This window comes from Ranitomeya imitator, chromosome 1 (genome assembly GCF_032444005.1).
Source record: "Ranitomeya imitator isolate aRanImi1 chromosome 1, aRanImi1.pri, whole genome shotgun sequence".
Lineage (NCBI taxonomy): Eukaryota > Metazoa > Chordata > Amphibia > Anura > Dendrobatidae > Ranitomeya > Ranitomeya imitator.
Window position 1 is genome coordinate 475626061 of NC_091282.1, and position 23201 is coordinate 475649261.

The 23201-nt window shown below is 43.1% G+C and overlaps 1 protein-coding gene across 2 annotated transcripts in view; it reads left to right on the top strand.

Moving 5' to 3' along the window:
- Positions 1 to 22286, top strand: part of MOB3B (MOB kinase activator 3B) — a 112567-nt gene extending 90281 nt beyond the window's left edge. For both annotated transcript variants that reach the window (XM_069765327.1, XM_069765336.1), the window contains exon 4: positions 21802 to 22286. In XM_069765327.1, coding sequence (XP_069621428.1) covers positions 21802 to 21831 — 30 coding nt within the window. In that variant the 3' untranslated portion in view covers positions 21832 to 22286. The remainder of the gene's footprint in view (positions 1 to 21801) is intronic.
- Positions 22287 to 23201: the final 915 nt, after the last annotated feature.

Genomic DNA, 23201 nt, shown 5'->3' on the forward strand with positions numbered 1-23201 from the left:
CCCCAACCCTAACCCTAACCCTAGCCCTAACCCTAACCCTAACCCTAGCCCTAACCCTAGCCCTAACCCTAGCCCTAACCCTAGCCCTAACCCTAGCCCTAGCCCTAACCCTAGCCCTAACCCTAGCCCTAACCCTAGCCCTAACCCTAGCCCTAATGGGAAAATGGAAATAAATACATTTTTTTTTATTTTTCCCTAACTAAGGGGGTGATGAAGGGGGGTTTGATTTACTTTTATAGCGAGTTTTTTAGCGGATTTTTATGATTGGCAGCCGTCACACACTGAAAGACCCTTTTTATTGCAAAAAATATTTTTTGCAATACCACATTTTGAGAGCTATAATTTTTCCATATTTTGGTCCACAGAGTCATGTGAGGTCTTGTTTTTTGCGGGACGAGTTGACGTTTTTATTGAAAACATTGTTGGGCACGTGACATTTTTTGATCGCTTTTTATTCCGATTTTTGTGAGGAAGAATGACCAAAAGCCAGCTATTCATGAATTTCTATTGGGGGAGGCGTTTATACCGTTCCGCGTTTGGTAAAATTGATAAATCAGTTTTATTCTTCGGGTCAGTACGATTACAGCGATACCTCATTTATATCATTTTTTTATGGTTTGGCGCTTTTATACCATAAAAACTATTTTACAGAAAAAATAATTATTTTTGCATCGCTTTATTCTCAGGACTATAACTTTTTTATTTTTTTGCTGATGATGCTGTATGGCGGCTCTTTTTTTGCGGGACAATATGACGCTTTCAGCGGTACCATGGTTATTTATATCTGTCCTTTTGATCGCGTGTTATTCCACTTTTTGTTCGGCGGTATGATAATAAAGCGTTGTTTTTTGCCTCGTTTTTTTTTTTTTTTTCTTACGGTGTTTACTGAAGGGGTTAACTAGTGGGACAGTTTTATAGGTCGGGTCGTTACGGACGCGGCGATACTAAATATGTGTACTTTTATTGGTTTTTTTTTTTTATTTAGATGAAGAAATGTATTTATGGGAATAATATTTTTTTTTTTTTTTCATTATTTTGGAATATTTTTTTTTATTTTTTTTACACATTTGGAAAATTTTTTTTATACTTTTTTACTTTGTCCCAGGGGGGGACATCACAGATCAGTGATCTGACAGTTTGCACAGCACTCTGTCAGATCACTGATCTGACATGCAGCGCTGCAGGCTTCACAGTGCCTGCTCTGAGCAGGCTCTGTGAAGCCACCTCCCTCCCTGCAGGACCCGGATCCGCGGCCATCTTGGATCCGGGGCTGGAGGGAGCAGGGAGGGAGGTGAGACCCTCGCAGCAACGCGATCACATCGCGTTGCTCCGGGGGTCTCAGGGAAGCCCGCAGGGAGCCCCCTCCCTGCGCGGTGCTTCCCTGCACCGCCGGCACATCGCGATCATCTTTGATCGCGGTGTGCCAGGGGTTAATGTGCCGGGGGCGGTCCGTGACCGCTCCTGGCACATAGTGCCGGATGTCAGCTGCGATAAGCAGCTGACACCCGGCCGCGATCGGCCGCGCTCCCCCCGTGAGCGCGGCCGATCGGCTATGACGTACTATCCCGTCCAGGGTCAGATAAGCCCAGGGCACCTCGACGGGATAGTACGTCTAAGGTCACAGAGGGGTTAAAAAAAAAAAATCCGTTTGAAAATGGCACCTGCCGTTCCTGCACAGTAGGATCTATCAGTGTATATAGAGGTGATCCAATAGCTGCTACTGCGCAGGCATTGGCGGCGCCATTTGCAGGTGGATTTTTTTTTCTCTACAAAGATGGCGCCACCTGCACAGTAGCAGCTGTCAGATCACCAATAGCTGCCACTGCACTGGAATGGCCAGAGCCATTTTCAAACGGATTTTTTATTTTATTTTTTATTTAGGAATTTTAGGATAACCTTAAACAAATGAATTTTACACACCACACGGGACACGCCTGGGCCAACATGTACACACCACACGGGACACGCCTGGGCCAACATGTACACACCACACAGGACACGCTGGGGCCGACATGTACACACCACACGGGACACGCCTGGGCCGACATGTACACACCAAAAGGGACACGCCTGGGCCGACATGTACACACCACACGGGACACGCCTGGGCCAACATGTACACACCACACAGGACACGCTGGGGCCGACATGTACACACCACACGGGACACGCCTGGGCCGACGTGTACACACCACACGGGACACGCCTGGGCCGACGTGTACACACCACACGGGACACGCTGGGGCCGACATGTACACACCACACGGGACACGCTGGGGCCGACATGTACACACCACACGGGACACGCTGGGGCCGACATGTACACACCACACGGGACACGCTGGGGCCGACATGTACACACCACACGGGACACTCCTGGGCTGACATGTACACACCACACGGGACACTCCTGGGCCGACATGTACACACCACACGGGACACGCCTGGGCTGACGTGTACACAACACACGGGACACGCTGGGGCTGACATGTACACACCACACGGGACATGCTGGGGCCGACATGTACACACCACACGGGACACTCCTGGGCTGACATGTACATTTTTATGAGAAACACAATAAATCGTGTAAGGGAATCTCCTTTTTTGGCATCCAAACTGTACCTAAAAATCCAAGGGGTGGTGATTACATCAAAATAATGTCAAGGGCAGAATCTAAGTGGATCTTCTCTTTGGATAGCCTAGCACCTAAAGGGTTAAATCAGGAGACAGAGCTTTATACATTTCATTGATATATTTTTATATTTTATTCCACAAAACTTTGCTTCTCAGGGCATAAGTTGCAGAATCTAACACAATAAGTTTTAATATCACTTCACCTGAGAGAAGTGTAAAACCACAAGCCCAACCAGTCATAACACGATAAACTGGTAAGCGTATATGCAGGTACACGCACCCAGCTGTTAGGATTCATAAACTGTTGGAACTTTCTATCTGCACAGCTTTGGATAATGATAATGTGGTATAAACCACTATGTATTTTTTATTAGGTCATGCGCATATATATACATTTTTTATTGAGAAAGCAAAACCTTATTTTAATCATGTTCAATCGGTTTTAATCAGGTATTATTAATAAAGTATTTTATTGTTATTATATATATTTTTTAGCAACTTTCTGTTATATATCATCTAGAATTCACATTCCCAGTCCTCATTAGTAGTTAGCTCAATCAACACACACGCTTGAGCATATAAACATTAACACACATGTTTAATCTGCTTGCAATCAAGCACTTGAACCCAAATTGGATCCTTAATTGAATAATTAATTGGGAATAGCACAAGGGGGAGGACAGACTTCTATATATAAAGGGTAGGTTTGGATGCGGGCACTAATAACCCTTGAAACGCGTTGGTTTACTGCCCATATCGCATCTATCTCCTCTGGCTCCGTAGCTCGGTGACGTCACCTAAAGCTCCGCCCACCACCCTTTACCGCCACCTCGCTGTTGCTTCCGGCCGGGGCGCATGAGGTTCTCGCGGACTAGCGGCTCCTGCCGCTACGTCTCTCCCAGGTGACCGCACCATCACAGCGGCAGCATCAGCGGCACGCCCACTACCCCAGGGATCACGGCATTCCACCATTAAGGAAAACAGTGAGTACATCACTGTCATGCGCTGCTTACAAGCATAAATCAGCTGCTGGCATTGGAGCAACATGCTTTGAGGTGCGCATGGAAGGTAAGTAGGATTTAGTTTATTTTTTTATGTTTTTCTGATGGGGCCATGCATACCAGGATGGGGATGAGGGGGGCCATGCATACCAGGATAGAGATGAGGAGGGCCATGCTTACAAGGATAGAGATGAGGGGGCCATGCTTAACAGGGTAGGGATGAGGGGGCCGTGCATACCAGGATAGGGATGAAGTGGCCGCATGCATATAAGGATGGGGATGAGGAGCCATGCATATAAGGATGGGGATGAGGAGACAATGCATAGCAGGAAAGGGATGAGGAGGCCATGCATACATGGATGGGGATGAGGAGACCATGTATACCAGGATAGGGATGAGGAGACCATGCATACCAGGATAGGGATGAGGGGGCCATGCATACCAGGATAGGGATGAGGGGGCCATGCATACCAGGATAGGGATGAGGAGACAATGTATACCAGGCTTATACTCGAGTCAATAAGTTTTCCCTGTTTATTGTGGTAAAATTAAGCTTATATTCGGGTCAGCTTATACTCCACTATATACGGTATTTTTAATGGATTTAGGGTATTTTGAGAGTGCCGAATTAAAAAATCCCATTACTTTTATATACTGTATACCAGTGTTATATATCATTTCTGAACATGACACTTGTATGGTGATGTTATGTTTGCACTTATAGTCTGGGGCTACCGTGGACCCACTACTTGCACTGAGCTCTATGTATCCAGCGTTCCACATGGCCTGCTGTAAGAACAAGCATGAGAAGAATCATTCTGTGTGTAGTGTGATTAGGATACTCACTTTTTCATCATCTTCATAGTAACTCTTCATTTTGCGGTCGCTAGCATCCTAACCAGTACAATACACATGCAACGTTTAACTCCAGCCTTGGAACAGATGAACAAAACTTATATTTAGTGTACAAATGCTGGTTAGTCATTGGGATAATTACAGTTTATGTTTCACATCTGGAGCCGTAATGACTAACCAGCTGTATGTCTAGGGCAGGCGTGGCGGACCGGTTTTTCCCCACAGCTGGTTTCCTTTCAGAGTCATTGAGTTTGAAATAAAGGATACTAAATGTTATTGGGCTTTCGAGTAACTGTGTTGTGTGAAGCTTTACAAAATAGCCGCGGCTTTTTTATAGTGTGGGTTAGTAATTTGCAGTGTTAAAATAAATAGGAGGAAACAAACAACATATGCTACGGCTCTTCATCAGAAATCCCTTCTGCGCAGATTGGCTCACCAGTGGCCAGCAGATGACGGCAAGTGGATGTGTGTGCGGGGAATTCTTTTATTCAAGTGTGAGGTTTGAGCACAGTCGAAGAAATGAAAAAGTTAAACTTGGGAACTAATGTTATGTCATGCCATAAATTCCAGGAATTAGCTAAGGCTGTATCAACATAATATGTTGCCATTCAAAATACTATGAAAATCATTTCACTGCTGGTGTATGAAGGAAATGTGCCAATTAAGATTTTCTTTTGAAGGGCGCAGGTTACCACTTTAAAATGATCTAATCTTGGCATAGTAACATATGGACTCCCTCGTTAGGACTTGAGATGCCTTTCAGAGAGGGTGTTCATTTCTGATAACACAGTTTGCAAGTGTATCTAACATATAATACAAAGATATATGCATGTATAAATAGCAATGTAAAATTAGTATGCAATATATAGAAAATACCCCATTTACGCTAAATGATTACCGTATATGTCAGGCCTGCTTTCTGCTGGCGACTGTTATTTTAATCTGCACCTATATTAGCAAGTAGCATTTTCCATTAATATGTTGTCACATTGTTAAAATCGAAATATTAGACACCGAATCCAGGTCTACAGCACATTAGACTGGAATGTAATTCATTCAGCTGGTTAATGATAAGTCTCCACCACGCTTGGGCACAGCTTTATGGCTGACACAAGTCATGCCGTGTTGGGAATGCAGTAGAACTGCCCACAAAGCCGAACGAGAGAAAATGAAACCGCTATTGTTACATAAATGTGTGAGTGGGAAACAATTCGAGAAGCCCTGCTTATATTATGCTACCATCACAATGCCCTCTCTGGTCGTTTTAAATATATGTATTACATGCCTGCCCACACACTTCAACACTATCTGTTACACTCAACAACACATACACTGTGCATTTCACAAGAGACACTATATAAGCCAGAAAATACATGGAACTATCTTCTATATATTGTATGGAATATACTGTACTGTGCAAAAGTTTTAAACAGCTGTGGAAGAAAACACTGCAAATAATGCTTTCAAAAATAGAAGTGTTAGTTTATTTTTATCCCAGCAAAATGCAAAGTGAATGAACAAAAGAGAAATTAAATTATATAAATATTTTGTGTGACAACTAGTGTTGAGCATTCCGATACTGCAAATATCGGGTATCGGACGATATTCACTGTATCAGAATTCCGATACCGAGTTCCGATACTTGCGATATCGGATACCGGAATCGGAAGTTCCCATAGTGCAATGATGCACTATAATGGCGTGTGGGCGGTGCGTGGGCGGAGATTGCATGTCTGTGTGTGCAGGCGGGGTCTGTGCATGACCGTGGGGGGTCTGTGCGGGCCTGCCGGGGGTCTGAGCGTGCCTGCCGGGGGTCTGTGCGTGCCTGCCGGGGCTCTGTGCAGGCCTGCCGGGCTCTTTGCGGGCTGCCGGTGGTCTGTGCGTGCCTGCCAGGGCTCTGTGCAAGCTGCCGGGGCTCTGTGTGGGCTGCCGGGGCTCTGTGCGGGCCTGCCGGGGCTCTGTGCGAGCTGCCGGGGATCTGTGCGGGCTGCCAGGGGTCTGAGCGTGACTGCCGGGGGCTCTCTGCGGGCTGCCAAGGGTCTGTGTGCGTGCCTGCCGGGGGCTCTGTGTGGGCTGCCGGGGCTCTGTGCCGGGGCTGCTAGGGGTCTGTGCGTGCCTGCCAGAGGCTGTGCAGGCTGCCGGGGCTCTGTGCGTGTGTGCAGGCATCGTCCGATGGGACTCCAAGTCCCATCGGACGATGCCTGCTACAGTGACAGTGATTGCCACATTAGCCAATGATGGGACAGTAGTAGTCCCATCATCCGGCTAATGTGTTGAATGTAAAATAAAAAAAAACCTACATACATACATACTACATACATACATACTACATACATACATACATACATACATACTACATACAATACATTCATACATTACATACAATACATTCATACATTACATACAATACATACATACAAACATACAGTACATTAAACATAGAGTACATCACTTGTCACTTTGTTCCCACGAAGCCAGTGTCATCTGTAAAAAATGTTAAAATAACAAACAACTAATATACTCCCTGATCCGCAGAAATCCACGAGTGTCCCACGACGATCTCCTGTGTAGAACGGCAGTATCAGCTGATGTGACCGCTCTCCAGGGGCTCCAGGAACACAATAGCGGGAGGAAGGTATCCTTCTGCACTGTATTCCTCCGCCGCTGTAAATAAATAGTCCCTAGTCTCACTTTTGGCATTGCTGTGAGAAATTTTCCCATGCAGCAATTGCCATAAAGTGAGACTTTGAACTATAGTAACCTCAGTGATGCACTGCAGGAGCTATTGTCTCCTGTCAGTGTGTCACCGAGGGTCCTATAGAGCAGTGACATCACCTGATGTCAATGTTCTATAGGGGAGATCGTCGTGGGACACTCGTTATTAATTGGACTACGGCGGACAGGTAGTATACGGTTTATTATTTTATGTTTTTTGCAGGCGCTGAAGTATGGTAAGTATGGTTAAATGAAGAATATTAAAATACTTTTTTCCTAATGTGTGTGTGTTTTATTAACCCTTTACTATTGGATTAATAATGGATAGCCGTCTTATTGACACCTCTCCGTTATTAACCCGGCTTAATGTCACCTTACAATAGCAAGGTGACATTAACCCCTTATTACCCCATATCCCACCGCTACACGGGAGTGGGAAGACAGGGGTTAAGTGTTGGAATTGGTGCATCTTACAGATGTGCCATTTCTGCGGCGGCTGCAGACTGTTATTTGTAGCCGGGTGGGGGCCAATATCCATGGCCCCTCTCTAGGCTATGAATATCAGCCCGCAGTTGTCTGCATAGCCTTTCTGGCTATAAAATATAGGGGGACCCCACGTCATTTTTATGGGGGGTCCCCCTATTTTAATAGCCAGTAAAGGCTACGCAAACAGCTGCGGGCTGATATTCATAGCAGGCTACAAATATTGGCCCCCGGCCGTCAGCGTTCCCCCTCTAGCGCACAAAATTGCACGGGAGCCAACGCCGTTTTTCCGTTTTTTTTAAATTAAACGCTCATTAAGGCTGCTTTCACACTTGCGTCGGTACGTGTCCGTCGCTATGCGTCGGGCCGACGTACCGACGCACGTTGTGAAATTTGTGCTCCGACGTGGGCAGCGGATGCAGTTTTTCAACGCATCCGCTGCCCATTCTGAAGTCCGTGGAGGAGGGGGCGGAGATTCTGGTGCGCATGTGTGGTAGAAAATGGCGGACGCAACGGACAAAAAAAGTTCACTTGAACGTTTTTTCGTGCTGACGGTCCGCCAAAACATGACGGATCCGTTGCATGACGGACGCGACATGTGGCCATCCGTCGCGATCCGTAGCTAATACAAGCCTATGGGTAAAAAACGCATCCTTTGAGCACATTGCAGGATCCGTTTTTTTCCCAAAACAACGGATTGCTAAAAACGCAAGTGTGAAAGTAGCCTTAGAAACATCTGCCTTTCTATTATATATCTATGGATATACAGTCGCTGTAGAATGTAGTAGATAAGCCCCTGATGCCGGTGGGCTTACCTCACCCACAATTTTCGGGGTGACAGGTTCCCTTTAAAGCTTTAAATCATGCATGAGAAAACAGACTATGAAAAGTTAGACCAATTTCTGCTTTCAACTTCTTTCTTTCTCTCCTCTGTTTGACAAATCATGGAAGTGAAATTGTTTCTAGCAACCACAAAAAAGAACTTTTAATCACATATCACCAGAGACATTTCCTTGCTCCTTTCCCCTTCTTCTCGCAAATAGGCAATTCCTGAATACTGAATGAAAATATAATGGAGCCATGCTGGTTTAAGTTATGTGTTGTGCAACCCAGTCACTCAGTTCTGTGTTAAGTGCTTATCACTGCAGTCATAATTCATTGCATGCTTGAAGAAACTGGAGATCAAAGTGAGAGCTCTAAAACACCACAGCCGGCTGCAGAACTATCGGGCTTATATCAGTCAATTTAATGAGGAATAAAAGCAGCATGGAGAAAAGGTTGGGAAGCAGAGATTCCAAATACCAAAAGTGTGGGTGTAGACCAGCAGATTGATCATTTATTGATGGCGGGTTATTTATGATTCTGTTCCATTACTTTTCATTATCAATTATTTAATATAGTGCCAATATCTCTTTTTGCAGTGTTCAATCAGAATTAGATATAGGATTATTGAATTAGTTACATAAATAAAATATTTTAGCAACAGCTTACTAATATAGAAGCATTGCCCATCAGGCAACAATCTCAAAAAGGACAAAGTATTAGCAACAATTCAGAAGAATTTCCATCTAAGGCTACGTTCACATTCGCGTCTTAGGACGCAGTGTCGTCGCCGCAAAACAACGCATGCGTCATGCATCCCTATCTTTAACATTGGGGACGCATAGGCATGCGTTGTCATGCGTTCTGGTGCGTTTCGCGACGCATGCGTCGTTTCGACGCACCTGGCAGGGCGCGACAAATGCAACATGTTGCATTTTTTCTGCGTCCAAATTTAAAAAAAAAAACGCATGAGTCGCACTTGCGTTGCATTTGCGTCGTCGATGCGTCAAAAACTCCATTGAAGTGTATTGGCAACGCAGAAGACGCAAGTACTTGCGTTGTTGTGCGTTGTACGACGCATGCGTTCTTTACTTAAAAAATAGAGACACTGAAAAGACCCTATATATATAAAAAAAGGTTGAACGCATGCGTCAAAAATGCCTGCGTTTTACTTGCGTCTTTCGTGCGTCGTGCGTCCAAAGACATGAATGTGAACGTAGCCTAACAGAAGCATGGTAAAGCATATATAAAGCTTGCTATACACATAAGATATATTGCCAATTGATTGAGGTGGGATCAGACAACAATCTAATATATTATATATTGTTCCTGCGGGACTTAAAGCATTGCCAGTGGTGTCAGACAATGGCTAATTCACAGTTCCTCATTAAAGCAAAAATGAATTTTCAGCTGAGCCTTGTGTCCATTGGACATGGTTTATAGTTAAAAAATGTATGCTTACCCATTTAATAATTTTTATTCCATCTCCACTTCCCTACACATCTCCATCATTCTTCTGTTAACCTGACAGTGACAACCCATATCTATAATATAAGGCTGGGAGCGTCACTCTGTCCGAAGCCTTTATAGACTGCGCAAGCGCCGGCGCAGTCTGGACCCCACAGAGTGACGCTCCCAGGAGATTGTGGAATGCGTAAACACTGAACGCACACCACGATCTCCAACGGAGAGGCAGGGACGCGCCAGGAGGGTAAATATAAGCTATATTCACCTGTCCCGTTCCAGCGCTGCGTGCTGCTCCGTGTTCCGGGTCCTCTGCCTGTGATGTTCACAGTTCAGAGGGCGCGATGACGCGCTTAATGCGCGCCGCCCTCTGACTGAACAGTCACAGCCAGAGGACCCGGAAGAAGCGGCACGCAGTGCTGGATCAGGGTCAGGTGAATATAGCAAGTGTCGGGGGCCTGAGCTAGCGGCGACTCCGGCAATTGACCCCCACAGTGCGCCGGTGTCCCCGCCTGCTCAGGCCCCCCAGCACTCGGCGCCCAGCGACGATAGGTGAGTATGTTATTTTTTTATATATATATATCGCAGCAGCATACGGGGCATTTAATACTATGGAGCATGTTATGGGGGGCCATCAACCTTTATGGAGCAGTGTACGGGGCATATACTATGGAGCATCTTATGGGGGCCATAGGCCATAAACCTTTATGGAGCAGTGTATGGGGCATATACTATGGGGCATCTTATAGGGGCCATAAACCTTTATGGAGCAGTGTACGGGGCATATGGATGGGAGCAGCACATGACAGAACGGTGGCGCAGGATGGGAGCAGCACATGACAGAACGGGGGCGCAGGATGGGTGCAGCACATGACAGGATGGGGGCTCAGGATGGAGCAGCACATGACAGGATGGGGATGCAGGATGGAGCAGCAGATGACAGGATGGGGGAGCAAGATGGAGCAGCACATGACAGGATGGGGGCGCAGGATGGAGCAGCACATGACATGATGGGGGCGCAGGATGGGAGCAGCACATGACAGAATGGGGGCGCAGGATGGGAGCAGCACATGACAGAATGGGGGAGCAAAATGGAGCAGCACATGACAGGATGGAGACCATATACCAATATAAATGGCAGCACGGTGGCTCAGTGGATAGCACTGCAGCCTTGCAGCGCTGGAGTCCTGAGTTCTAATCCCACCTTGGACACCATCTGCAAGGAGTTTGTATGTTCTCCCCATGTTTGCGTGGGTTTTCTCCGGGCACTCCGGTTTCCTCCCACATTCCAAAGACATACTGATAGGGAATTTAGATTGTGAGCCCCATCGGGGACAGTGGTGATAATGTGTGCAAAACTGTAAAGCGCTGCGGAATATGTTAGTGCTATATAAAAATAAAGATTATTATTTATTATTATAAATTCTCGCCACCCGGGCGTAGAACGGGTTCAATAGCTAGTATATATATAGTCAGGGGTGCCACCATTTATTTCAGGGCCCCATACTGGCAACATTTTTGGGCCCTCTTGAGACTCCACCCATGCTCCACCCCAGCTCTGCCTCCAACCCTCAAACCTTACACAGTCCCAACACCAACTCTTGTAAAAATTCCAGTTCTGTACCACATCGTCACCAATCACAAATTAACAGTTCCCATTTAACACCATATCACACACATAATCATCAGCTTTTCTTTTGGCCAAAAGATTTTTTCAGTCGCCATCACAACAAGGTACACTCTGTTAAGCCGGGCCGCTCTCTACTCTAACCTATTAAACATTTGTCAAAATATCCTGTACTCTTTTTAGGTATATTTTTTATTTATGTTTCTTTAAGGGAATGTGTCACATACATATTTTAAGATGAACAATAATACCATATACAAGGGAAAAATACTGCCACACCATGGCTGGACCACATATAACTACTACATAGTGACCAATATACCCAAATTTATATAGACCAATTACTGTATAAGACGTACCTCCAAAATAACATATAACCAAATAACATATTATTGAATAATAATAATTATAATTTATCGTCTGGTCATGATGTGGCAGCATTGGTTCCTTGTATGTGTTATTATTGGTCACTATGTATAACCAAATAAAGAGGGAAGTAACATACCAAAAATAAAATATAAAAGATTTTTATTTGACAATTTTTAAAAGCCAAAAAATTCAAATAATACATACAAAAAGGGGATGAAAACACGGCAAAATGAGCCCCCTGGTCGTGACGACCCCCTGGAAGAAGCTACGCTGCGAAACGCGCGTCGGGGTTTTCTTGTCCCTGGCAGACCCGTCCATTAGCAGGTATGAGCGTAACGCTAGCGTATTACTATTGACCTCTCTATATGGCTTTTACATAGGCGCAATGGGGCATTCACCACAGTAGCATTATGCACTGATACCTTCCTTTATGGCGTTGCCTTATAGCCTTATACCATTTTTGTTTACCATCAGTCTATATACCAACATATGGCTTTATATACCCGCAATCTTCAGTAGGTTTTTATACCACTTACATTGGTTTGTTACCTTGTGTGTTAGCATAGCTTTTTAGCATTATCTGGCTATTTGTTATAGGTGTTAGTGAATTGCCTTATATTTTGTTAGCCTCTAGTAGGCACACTTTTGGTCAATTTCTCTTCTCTGTATTCCAGAGCCTGCTGTTGCATGTAAATTAATACACCAGTCTATTATTGCTATACTTTGTTTTTTTGTATAATATCATACTTTATGGACTGCCTTGGGCTCATTTTGCCGTGTTTTCATCCCCTTTTTGTATGTATTATTTGTATTTTTTGGCTTTTAAAAATTGTCAAATAAAAATCTTTTATATTTTATTTTTGGTATGTTACTTCCCTCTTTATTTGGTTATACATAGTGACCAATAATAACACATACAAGGAACCAATGCTGCCACATCATGACCAGATGATAAATTATAATTATTATTATTCAATATTATAGCGCCATTTATTCCATGGCTCTTTACATGTGAAGAGTCGTATACATAATAAAAACAGGTACAATAATCTTGAACAATACAATTCACAACTGGTACAGGAGGAGAGAGGACCCTGCCCGCGAGGGCTCACAATCTACAAGTAAATAAATTCCCACCACATACAAGAAACAAATACTGCCACACCATGACTAGACCACATGTCACCACCACATAGTGAATGAATAATACCACATACAAGGGACAAATACTGCCACATCATGACCAGACCACATATTACTACCACATAGTGACCAATAATACCACATACAAAGGAAAAATACCATCACACCATGACCAGACCACATATAACCACCACATAGTGACCAAACACTACAATGCTGATCATTAATAAAAAAAAACAATACTAATATTACCATAAGTGTCATTACACACAGGAGCTTTATACATAGTACACAATGTATAGTGTCAGTGTACACGTAATACAGTGATCACCGGTGACATTGTACACAGGAGCTATGTATATAGTGTCAGTGTACAGGTAATACAGGGATCACCAGTGACATACACAGGAGCTCTGTATATAGCATATAGTGTACAGGTAATACATTGTTCACCAATGATCTTATACACAGGAGCTCTGTACATTGTATACAGTGTATATTGTTAGTGTACAGGTAATACAGGGATCACCAGTGACTTTATACATCTCTATTTGAAGTCCTTCATCTTTATCATCTTTATCCAGCACAGACCGTCATCACTTCTTCCAGCCAGTACTTTTCTCAGCATAAAATAAGTTATATAGAGCACATTCCCCAATATTTCCCCAACTTCTACACTACGACAGATGAAGAAAAAAGTGACTATGTCGCCCTGCACAGTAACAGGATCTCTCCTCCCCCACAATGAAAACAGTATCCTCAAAAATAAAATACATCACAGCAGTAACAATATCCCTTAATTAGTCCCTACAGTAATGTCCCACATCCTGCTCCCATATATACTCAATTCTGGACCCTACGTGTCTCATTCCTGGCCCCATTTGTCTCAATTCTGGCCCCGTGTGTCTCATTCCTGGCCCCCTGTGTATCATTCCTGGCCCCTTGTGTCTCATTCCTTTCCCCATATGTTCTCCCATTCTGCCCCATGTCTCTCCATTCTGCTCCCCGGGGGAAGTCTGTGCTAAAAATTCACCGTCCTATTTTGTCAGACGTGCTACCATCGTGGGTGCTATACACTTCACAGAGCAGAAAGCACTCTTTTAAAATTTTAATCGGAATAATAGAGGCAAATTAGGGACAAACAATGTGATACCCTTTTGTTCACAATATATACCGTATTTTAAAATTAAAATAAAAGTTACATTTTAAAGCCTTCTAGTAAAGGGGAGTCACACATAACGATATCGTTAACGAAATCGTTGCAACGTCACGCTTTTGGTGACGTAGCAACGATCCCGCTAACGATCTCGTTATGTGTGACAGCGACCAACGATCAGGCCCCTGCTAGGAGATCGTTGGTCATTGGGGAATGATCAGGACTATTTTTTGGTCGCTGATCACCCGCTGTCATAGCTGGATCAGCGTGTGTGACGCCGATCCAGCGATGTGTTCACTTATAACCAGGGTAAATATCGGGTTACTAAGCGCAGGGCCGCGCTTAGTAACCCGATATTTACCCTGGTTACCATTGTAAAAGTAAAAAAAAAAAAACAGTACATACTCACATTCTGATGTCTGTCACATCCCCCGGCGTCCACAGGGTTAAAACTGCTTTCGGCAGGAGCGCTGCTAATGTGTCAGCGCCGGCCGTAAAGCAGAGCACAGCGGTGACGTCACCGCTGTTACTGCCGGCGCTGACAAGTCAGTGCAGGGAAGCTCTGGGCAGCAGCGCGTGCATTAGCAGCGCTCTTGCCGAAAGCAGTTTTAACCCTGTGGACGCCGGCGGGGGACGTGACAGACATCAGAATGTGAGTATGTAGTGTTTTTTTTTTTTTTTTACTTTTACAATGGTAACCAGGGTAAATATTGGGTTACTAAGCGCGGCCCTGCACTTAGTAACCCAATGTTTACCCTGGTTACCCGGGTGCTGCAGGGGAACTTCGGCATCGTTGAAGACAGTTTCAACGATGCCGGAGTCGTTCCCCTGATCGTTGGTCGCTGGAAAGAGCTGTCTGTGTGACAGCTCCCCAGCGACCACACAACGACTTACCAACGATTACGGCCAGGTCGTATCGCTGGTCGTGATCGTTGGTAAGTCGTTTAGTGTGACTAAAGCTTTAGGGTTCATTTGGGGCTCTCCTCAGTTTATTAATGTGATAAAGGCTGTGTTCATACAGCTGAATTTCCAGTCTTTGAGCTCTATATTTCTTGCCAAAATGTATGGATCCAAGGTTATTGTTCTTCCCTAATGTGGGATCTATATGCAAAAAAAAGTCTACACTTTGGCCGGCTTCCACTTCCATGTATGCTTGGATCACAATAACCCAGCTTAACTGTCAGGTCTCCTGTACTAAACATGCTGCCTCAGATATGCGTGTGAGGCAGTTAGGTTATGTCAGGAGACCCAGCGGCCGGCTTAGGTAATCGGGTCCCAGCATGGACCTTATCATATTTTCAGCATAATGTGTTGAACGGGTTGCTGTTAACGCAGTGTGAACCTAGCCTAAGGCCTTAGCTTGACAATGTCTTTAGTTGTCTTTAGTAACAACACTAATTCTATAAATACGAAGGAATGTGCAACTCATCCTATCTTCCTATTAAATCATATTGATGTGAAATTTAAGGTGAGAAAATGTAGCGGCGCAAGAGCATTAAAGGATTCTGGTTATGTAACTGGACTTTGCCTGCGATTACAAGAGCATCATTCCAAAAATGATGTTTAAAGGCATATTAAACCTAGAAATGAATGATAGAAGGAAATATGTATCTGTTTCTGAACCAAACAGCCTTGTAAAAAAAAAAAAAAGCTAAAAAACGGGTTAATTTCCTGCATACTGGTCCATTATCAGCCAGTAAATGCTGAGCAGATGACACTGAAAGATAATTGTGCATAACCATTCTTAAAAACGCTCATTTCACGATTATCTTGCCACGTAAACAGACTGCCAATCATGTAAAATGCTTGTTCATTGGGTAAAAATATATTTTGCACACTGCAAAAGATAATTGTTCTCAGCGGTGCATCATCCTGTGCAAACAGGACTCACACTGCCAAGAGCGATGGTAGCCATCGAACACGGAGTGCTCATTTGCTTCGGTCTACCTGTATAAACAGACCATTAAATGACTGACGATCGGGAAAGGTTTACCAATCGGCGGTCATTTAGGGTCACCAGTCAGTCAATGTAAACGGACTCTTAGTAAGACGGCAGGGAAACGGTCTTTGCAAACAGAGTAGAGGGGGAGGTTCCTGCTGCAGGTTTTTATTTTACAGCAAGACACAGGGTTGAGATAAGGACTAACTTTCTTTATTTCTCTGCTTTATTTGCAATATGATACATAGGTAAATCAGGGGAAAGAAAAAGATGGCATTATGGTTTTTTATGTTTTGTGCATTTTCTGTGTTAAGTTTTCCTATAACGGAATTGTCCCAACTTAACAAATTATAGCAAAAATGACTTGCTGATCTCTGTGGTGCTAACCACTGGGATCCGCACTTATGCTGAGAGTGGTGCTCTGAAATGCTCGATTGGAATGGAGTGGTGGCCCCCATCTACTGTCTATGGGACTGTGACATACAGCCACGCCATACAAACCAAGCATATAAAAGCTTATCAGATCAGTGGGGTCTGTGGTCAGATCCCGAGCTATTCACCTATTCTTTCAAGGTGATAACCCATTCACTTGAGACAACCCCTTTAAGAGCAGCATTACATCATACCGATTTTAACTATTTATAACAGGCCAAAGCTTACTGCTCCACTGAAAATAGTGAGTATTCAATATAAGTCAATTGCATCGGGGTGGGACATTTATAGCTCTACTAGTACTTGTTTTATGTCACTATCAATTTCCCCAAAGATGAGTTCTTCACTATCGGCCTGCACTAGGGTGTGATGATTTCAATCATCTGTTTAGCGCACTACCTAAATCACTGACAAAGATTAACAATGAGAAAGTGGCACTTGTCCAAAACCAAATTGATTTGCTGCGCCACGCACGATTTCCGTCAAACACGACCGGAGTAAGTTTTCATGCCCAGTGCTATGATTTACGCATACAATTACCGTCGATTCTTTTATGGTTTGCATGAATACTTCAGGAGGTCTTAGACCAGGAGCCATACCTTAGCTTCACGCCAGAGATGACTTGGATTGATGAAGCTGTTTTAAAGACATTCCATAGAAACCTGTTGAACTATTAGGACTTCAAAAGGAGGTGAAAATTTGCATTTGGGTCCAGGATGCTGTTAAACAAAGCGTTTGTATTAGAACTGTAGACTAAAATTACATAGAAAACAATTCCCTCAGGTATTCTTGTTTTATGGAGAAAAAGAAGCAGCCGTCTGATAAAGTAGGGAAGTCTCGGAGGTCTCCAGTCCCCAGGGTCTACCTCTCTAAATGTGTCCTAATATTGCTCCATCTGCTGCTCCTCGGGCACAATACAGGCTGTCCAAATTATTTTTCCCAAGAAATGTGGGAGGAATTCTGCGTGTTTTCCCTGCAGTCTCAGAAGCTTATTATTAGATATCACTATGTGCAAAAAAAAACCAATAGTTTGTGCGTAGTTCCCTAATAATTGAGCTCGTTAGTATTTGTCTGCAGCCATTACAGTCCCTCAGTCACCCCTGCAGTCACTCCAGTCACCCCTGCAGTCACTCTATGGTCTGCTATCTACAGATAGTTGGGAACACCCCTAATCAAGCTGCGGGGGGGATAGAATTTAGGGACATGGGTCCATCAATGTATATTTACTCCTCCTTTAAGACGACTAGATGCTATTTACGTGACAAAACAACGGATCATATTCATTTCATTAGGATAAATATAAAATAGCAATCTTGTTTTGTTGCCTGAACTCACTAGTAAATTTGCCATTTTTGACTTTTTATTTTGCTTATTAAACCTTTAAGGATATAACCATGCAGGCTGCAAAATCTCAAATATGTGTATAGGTTTGTAGTGTTTGCTTCTAATGTCTGCATTAATGAACGTGCGCATAATATATAAACGAACAAAAAATGAACAGCTTTAGCCAGCACTGAATTGGCTTCTTGTTGCTCTGATTAACACAATTGTTCTCTTTGCAGTTAACGTTATTATAAGGCTTAATTGGAATATTCTTTTTCTGCTGCATGGTGTGTATCTGCCTTACAGTATTCCTCTGCTGACACCTTGTGGATTTTCTTAAGAATACAGAGCAAAAGTAATAAATAGAGTTTTCTAGGATTAGACAAAAGATAAACTGAAGGTTATTTAAATATAGATGTGCTTTAAATCATTCTTGACTGGGCGATTTTACATTGTTGTGCATTCTTTCTTTTTTGAAAATAACTCTTACACGAATCATAACTTTTTTTATTATTATTATTTTCCTGTAGACATATTAGGGCAAGTTTTGTTTTTTTTTGCAGTGCAAGTAGTAATTTTGAATGCTTGTAATTTTTATTTATATTTTTTTTTCATTTTAAGTTGAGAAATTGTGAAATTAATAAAAGAGAAAAACTTCTTTTTGTTTCGCCATTTTGATTATTTTTTTTCCCTTATGGCTTTTACCATACGGGTTAATTACTTGTAGATTTTGATAGATTGGATACTGTGATGTCAAATATGTTTTTTTTTTAATTTCTTTATTTTTACAGGGGGAATTTTTATATATATTTTTTTACTTATTTGCAATTTTAAAAGCTTTTACTCACAAGCTCCCCTCTTACCATTGCCTTAAATGCGGCTGTTAGAGATTGACAGCAGGATTCAAGGCTTAACAGGAGCAAATGGAGCCTGGCTGATATTACATTCAGAAACCAGGTTTGTAACAGCGTACGCCATGCACAGGTAAAATTAATTGGATGTTGGGGTTAATAGCAAATACAGCCCATTGACGAGTGGTGCGATTTGTAAGAGCGTCACTTTTGGTGGTGGGGCTGGTCCCTACTTGTCGTGTTCTCTCCTTAGAATGTGTACTGACAGTGCGCTGTCTTGCCAACTTGTCACTTCTCATCAGAGCAAGTGAAGGAGCGCACTATCACTGTGCCTTGAAAAGAATATCGCACAAGAGTGCTCATACTAAGCATACAAGTGAATTAACGACTGACACAGGTTGAGTGGGTGGGCACAGAGGCTGCAGCATGAGATGATGTCCCATTTGCGTATCCCAGCATACACTGGGGATTTTAAAGTAATACGTCATCAAAACCGAAGTAGGTAAAAAAAAGTAAAGCAGATTAGAGAGGAATAGGTAGAAATTTTTTAATTAAAGTATATTTGAAAAGCGATTATTACAATTAATAAATGGACATTTAGGATTAAACTCAATGCTAGTCTTGGACCAAATCTTTAAGAATATATGGGATTGTTGTTACATGAAGTACACAACAAGTACTTGCCAGAAATTCCTGCGGCTCATCTAATGATGCTGTAGACCTCTAGGCAGAAGACCAATTTTCTTCTTGTCTATTCATCAATTTTTGAGGTGCATCAAGTCCTGGGTAATGTCACTGTTGAGAAAAATTTAAGCCACTTCTTAGTGATTGTCTTCACAGTGTTCAATGGTATAGGTAATGTATCGGGAAAAATATATACCCTTCTTTTGACTGATAACTTTCAACAATGAGATCCCTTTGCTGTGTTGTAAGCTGCTTAAGGACCATGACTTTTGTTGTAAAATGCAACTAAGAAAATATCAGGCGAATCCTACTAGAACAGCTAAACTTTGAAAATATAAAATCAGAATAACTTTAAATGAGGGCAGCTATGTTCTGAATACTATTTAAAGGCAATCTTTCGGTAGGATCGTCCCTCCGAAGCTCTCTATATGGCGTATAGGTCATAGGAAGCTGAATAAAATGATACCTTAATATCTGATCTGATGTCTTATTCCAGAGAAATCCACGTTGTTCTTACATGTAAATGAGCTGTACAGGCTATACGGCAAACATTGATCTGCATGAGAATCTGCCTCCAGAGGTTGTTTTCAATAAAAGAGGCATTACCAGTGTGAGACATGTAAATAACACAGAACAGTAGAACAGAACTTTGTCTTCTTACAACACATTTTTTTGCAGCTGTCTGAGCTCTGCTGAATTGTAATAATATTGCAACCCTCTCTGCCTGTGAGATGGAAGCTGAAACTGAGAGGAACCTGCAGATGTGTCAGTTCTAGTCACACACAGCTCTGCAGTGAGAGCAGAGAGCCGCCGTTACATATCTCACACTGGTAACTCCCCCTTTATGTAAAATAAGCTCTGGAGGTAGATTCTCACACAGATCTATGTACGGCCCATAGTCCTAAACTCATTTACATATAAGAAAAATGTGGATTTCTCTGGAATAAGACATCATATCACAGATATGAAGTTATCATTTTATTCAGCTATATAGACAGTTTAGGAGTGATGATCCTACTGACAGATTCTTTTTAACATGAGTTTAAATATCATTGGCATATTCTGAACACAACCACATCGCCAATTATAAGAGGACATTCACACTTATGAAAACACACTTACCGTATTTTTCAGACTATAAGATGCACTTTTTCCCCTCAAATTGGGGGGGAAAATGGGGGTGCATCTTATAATGCGGATACACTTTACCGGCCGCGGTGGCGCAGGGTCCCATGGTCGTGGCTGGAGGAGGAACGAGTGGAGCTTTGCTGCAGGCCGCAGGGGGTGGTGTCCAGTACTGCGAGTGGTGTTCGGTTCTGCGGGGGGCTCTGCCGACAAGAGCCCCGCAGTTCCATGGTTTCCTATGCGGTGGACTGCGGGAAAATGGCTGCCGAGGGTGGCGCATGTGCAAAGAGATCTCGGCACCAAAATCTCGGGAGATGAGATCTCAGCGCTGAGATCTCATTTTCTGAGATCTTGGTGCCGAGATCTCCATCTGCGCATGCGCCTCCCCCGGCAGCCATTTTTCCGGAGTCCACCGCATAGTAAACCATGGAACTGCGGGGGCTCTGGTCGGCAGAGCCCCCGCAGCAGCACCGGAGACACCCGCAGCAGCACCAGACACCACCCGCAGCACCAGACACGTGCAGCGGCACGCCGCACATCCGAACACTCCATCATCCCAGCCTGCGGCCTGCAGCAACGCTCCACTCTTGCCTCCTCCAGCAGCGACCCTGGGACCCCGCTTCACCACAGCCACCACCCCCTGTAAGCATTAAGATGCATGGATTATAAGAAGCACCACCATTTTTTTCCTATTTCCTATTTTTCTCCTCAAAATTTGGAGAGCGTCTTATAATACGAAAAATATGGTGTTTTAGCTTTGTTATATTTATTTCCCCACTTAAAATGATTTATTTCTCAATGGATTTGTACAGATTATGGGTGACATTAAAGGTGGAAAAAGTTCTGAAATTATTCTTCTTGGTATGATTTTTTTTACATGATAAAAACCTGGCATTTTAACAGGGGTTTTGTAGATTTTTAATATCCACTGTATATTTGATGTAGGGAATTTTAAATGCTGTTTGGTGTCTTAATGGATCCTTCCACTAGGCAGTAGAATCTATAACACTGCACTGTGCACTTGTTGTTGGTTTGCTAATGTGTGGATGCTATCATGGTCTGAATGGATGCTTATAATGAAGTGATCTTCACAGAAACAGTATAGTAATGGCAAATGCAAATGTTATCAATGATATATAATGTTTTATTATAATATGCTTTAATTTCTTCTTCAGAAGGAGATGACATCACGAATGTGCCAGTGACATGAGGTGACCAAGAAGGAAAGGCAACTCAGACGTCCTCCTGTATTGTCCGATTAACACTCGGCGGATATTAACGTGTAGAGCGTGGTTGTGCCTCCATCTCTCACTATCCAGACTTCAACAATGCTGCTAATCAAGTTCTGAAGTTGATGTAACTGGAAATGAAGCTAATCTTGTCCTATTGAATGAATACATTAACACATATTCATACATAAATCAGAATGACAAAGCTTTATGGGAACTGATATTGCTAAGGTAGATTTACAGATTCCAATTTCCTTCTGTGGATGTATGCAAAAATGTTAAGACCAGATTCTAAGTGGGACTAAACCTAAAGATGCAATACATTGTCCTTATTACAAAATGGGCTCCTAGTGAACAGCTACAGTGCCTTGCGAAAGTATTCGGCCCCCTAGAACTTTTCAACCTTTTCCCACATATACTTCAAACATAAAGATACCAAATGTAAATTTTTGGTGAAGAATCAACAACAAGTCGAACACAGTTGTGAAGTTGAACGAAATTTATTGGTTATTTTACATTTTTGTGGAAATTCAAAAACGGAAAAGTGGGGCGTGCAATATTATTCGGCCCCTTTAACTTAATACTTTGTTGCGCCACCTTTTGCTGCGATTACAGCTGCAAGTCACTTGGGTTATGTCTCCATCAGTTTTGTAGATCGAGAGACTGAAATTCTTGCCCATTCTTCCTTTGCAAACAGCTCGAGCTCAGTGAGGTTTAATGGAGATCGTTTGTGAACAGCAGTTTTCAGCTCTTTCCACAGATTCTCGATTGGATTGAGGTCTGGACTTTGACTTGGCCATTCTAACACCTGGATATGTTTATATGTGAACCATTCCATTGTAGATTTTGCTTTATGTTTAGGATCATTGTCTTGTTGAAAGACAAATCTCCATCCCAGTCTCAGGTCTTTTGCAGACTCCAACAGGTTTTCTTCTAGAATGGTCCTGTATTTGGCTCCATCCATCTTCCCATCAATTTTAACCATCTTTCCTGTCCCTGCTGAAGAAAAGCAGGCCCAAACCATTATGGTGCCAACACCATGTTTGACAGTGGGGATGGTGTGTTCAGGGTGATGAGCTGTGTTGCCTTTACGCCAAACAAATCGTTTGGCATTGTTGCCAAAAAGTTCGATTTTGGTTTCATCTGACCAGAGAACCTTCTTCCACATGTTTGGTGTGTCTCCCAGGTGGCTTGTTGCAAACTTTAAACAACACGTTTTATGGATATCTTTGAGAAATGGCTTTCTTCTTGCCACTCTTCCATTTACGGCCAGATTTGTGCAGTGTACGACTGATTGTTGTCCTATGGACAGACTGTCCCACCTCAGCTGTAGATCTCTGCAGTTC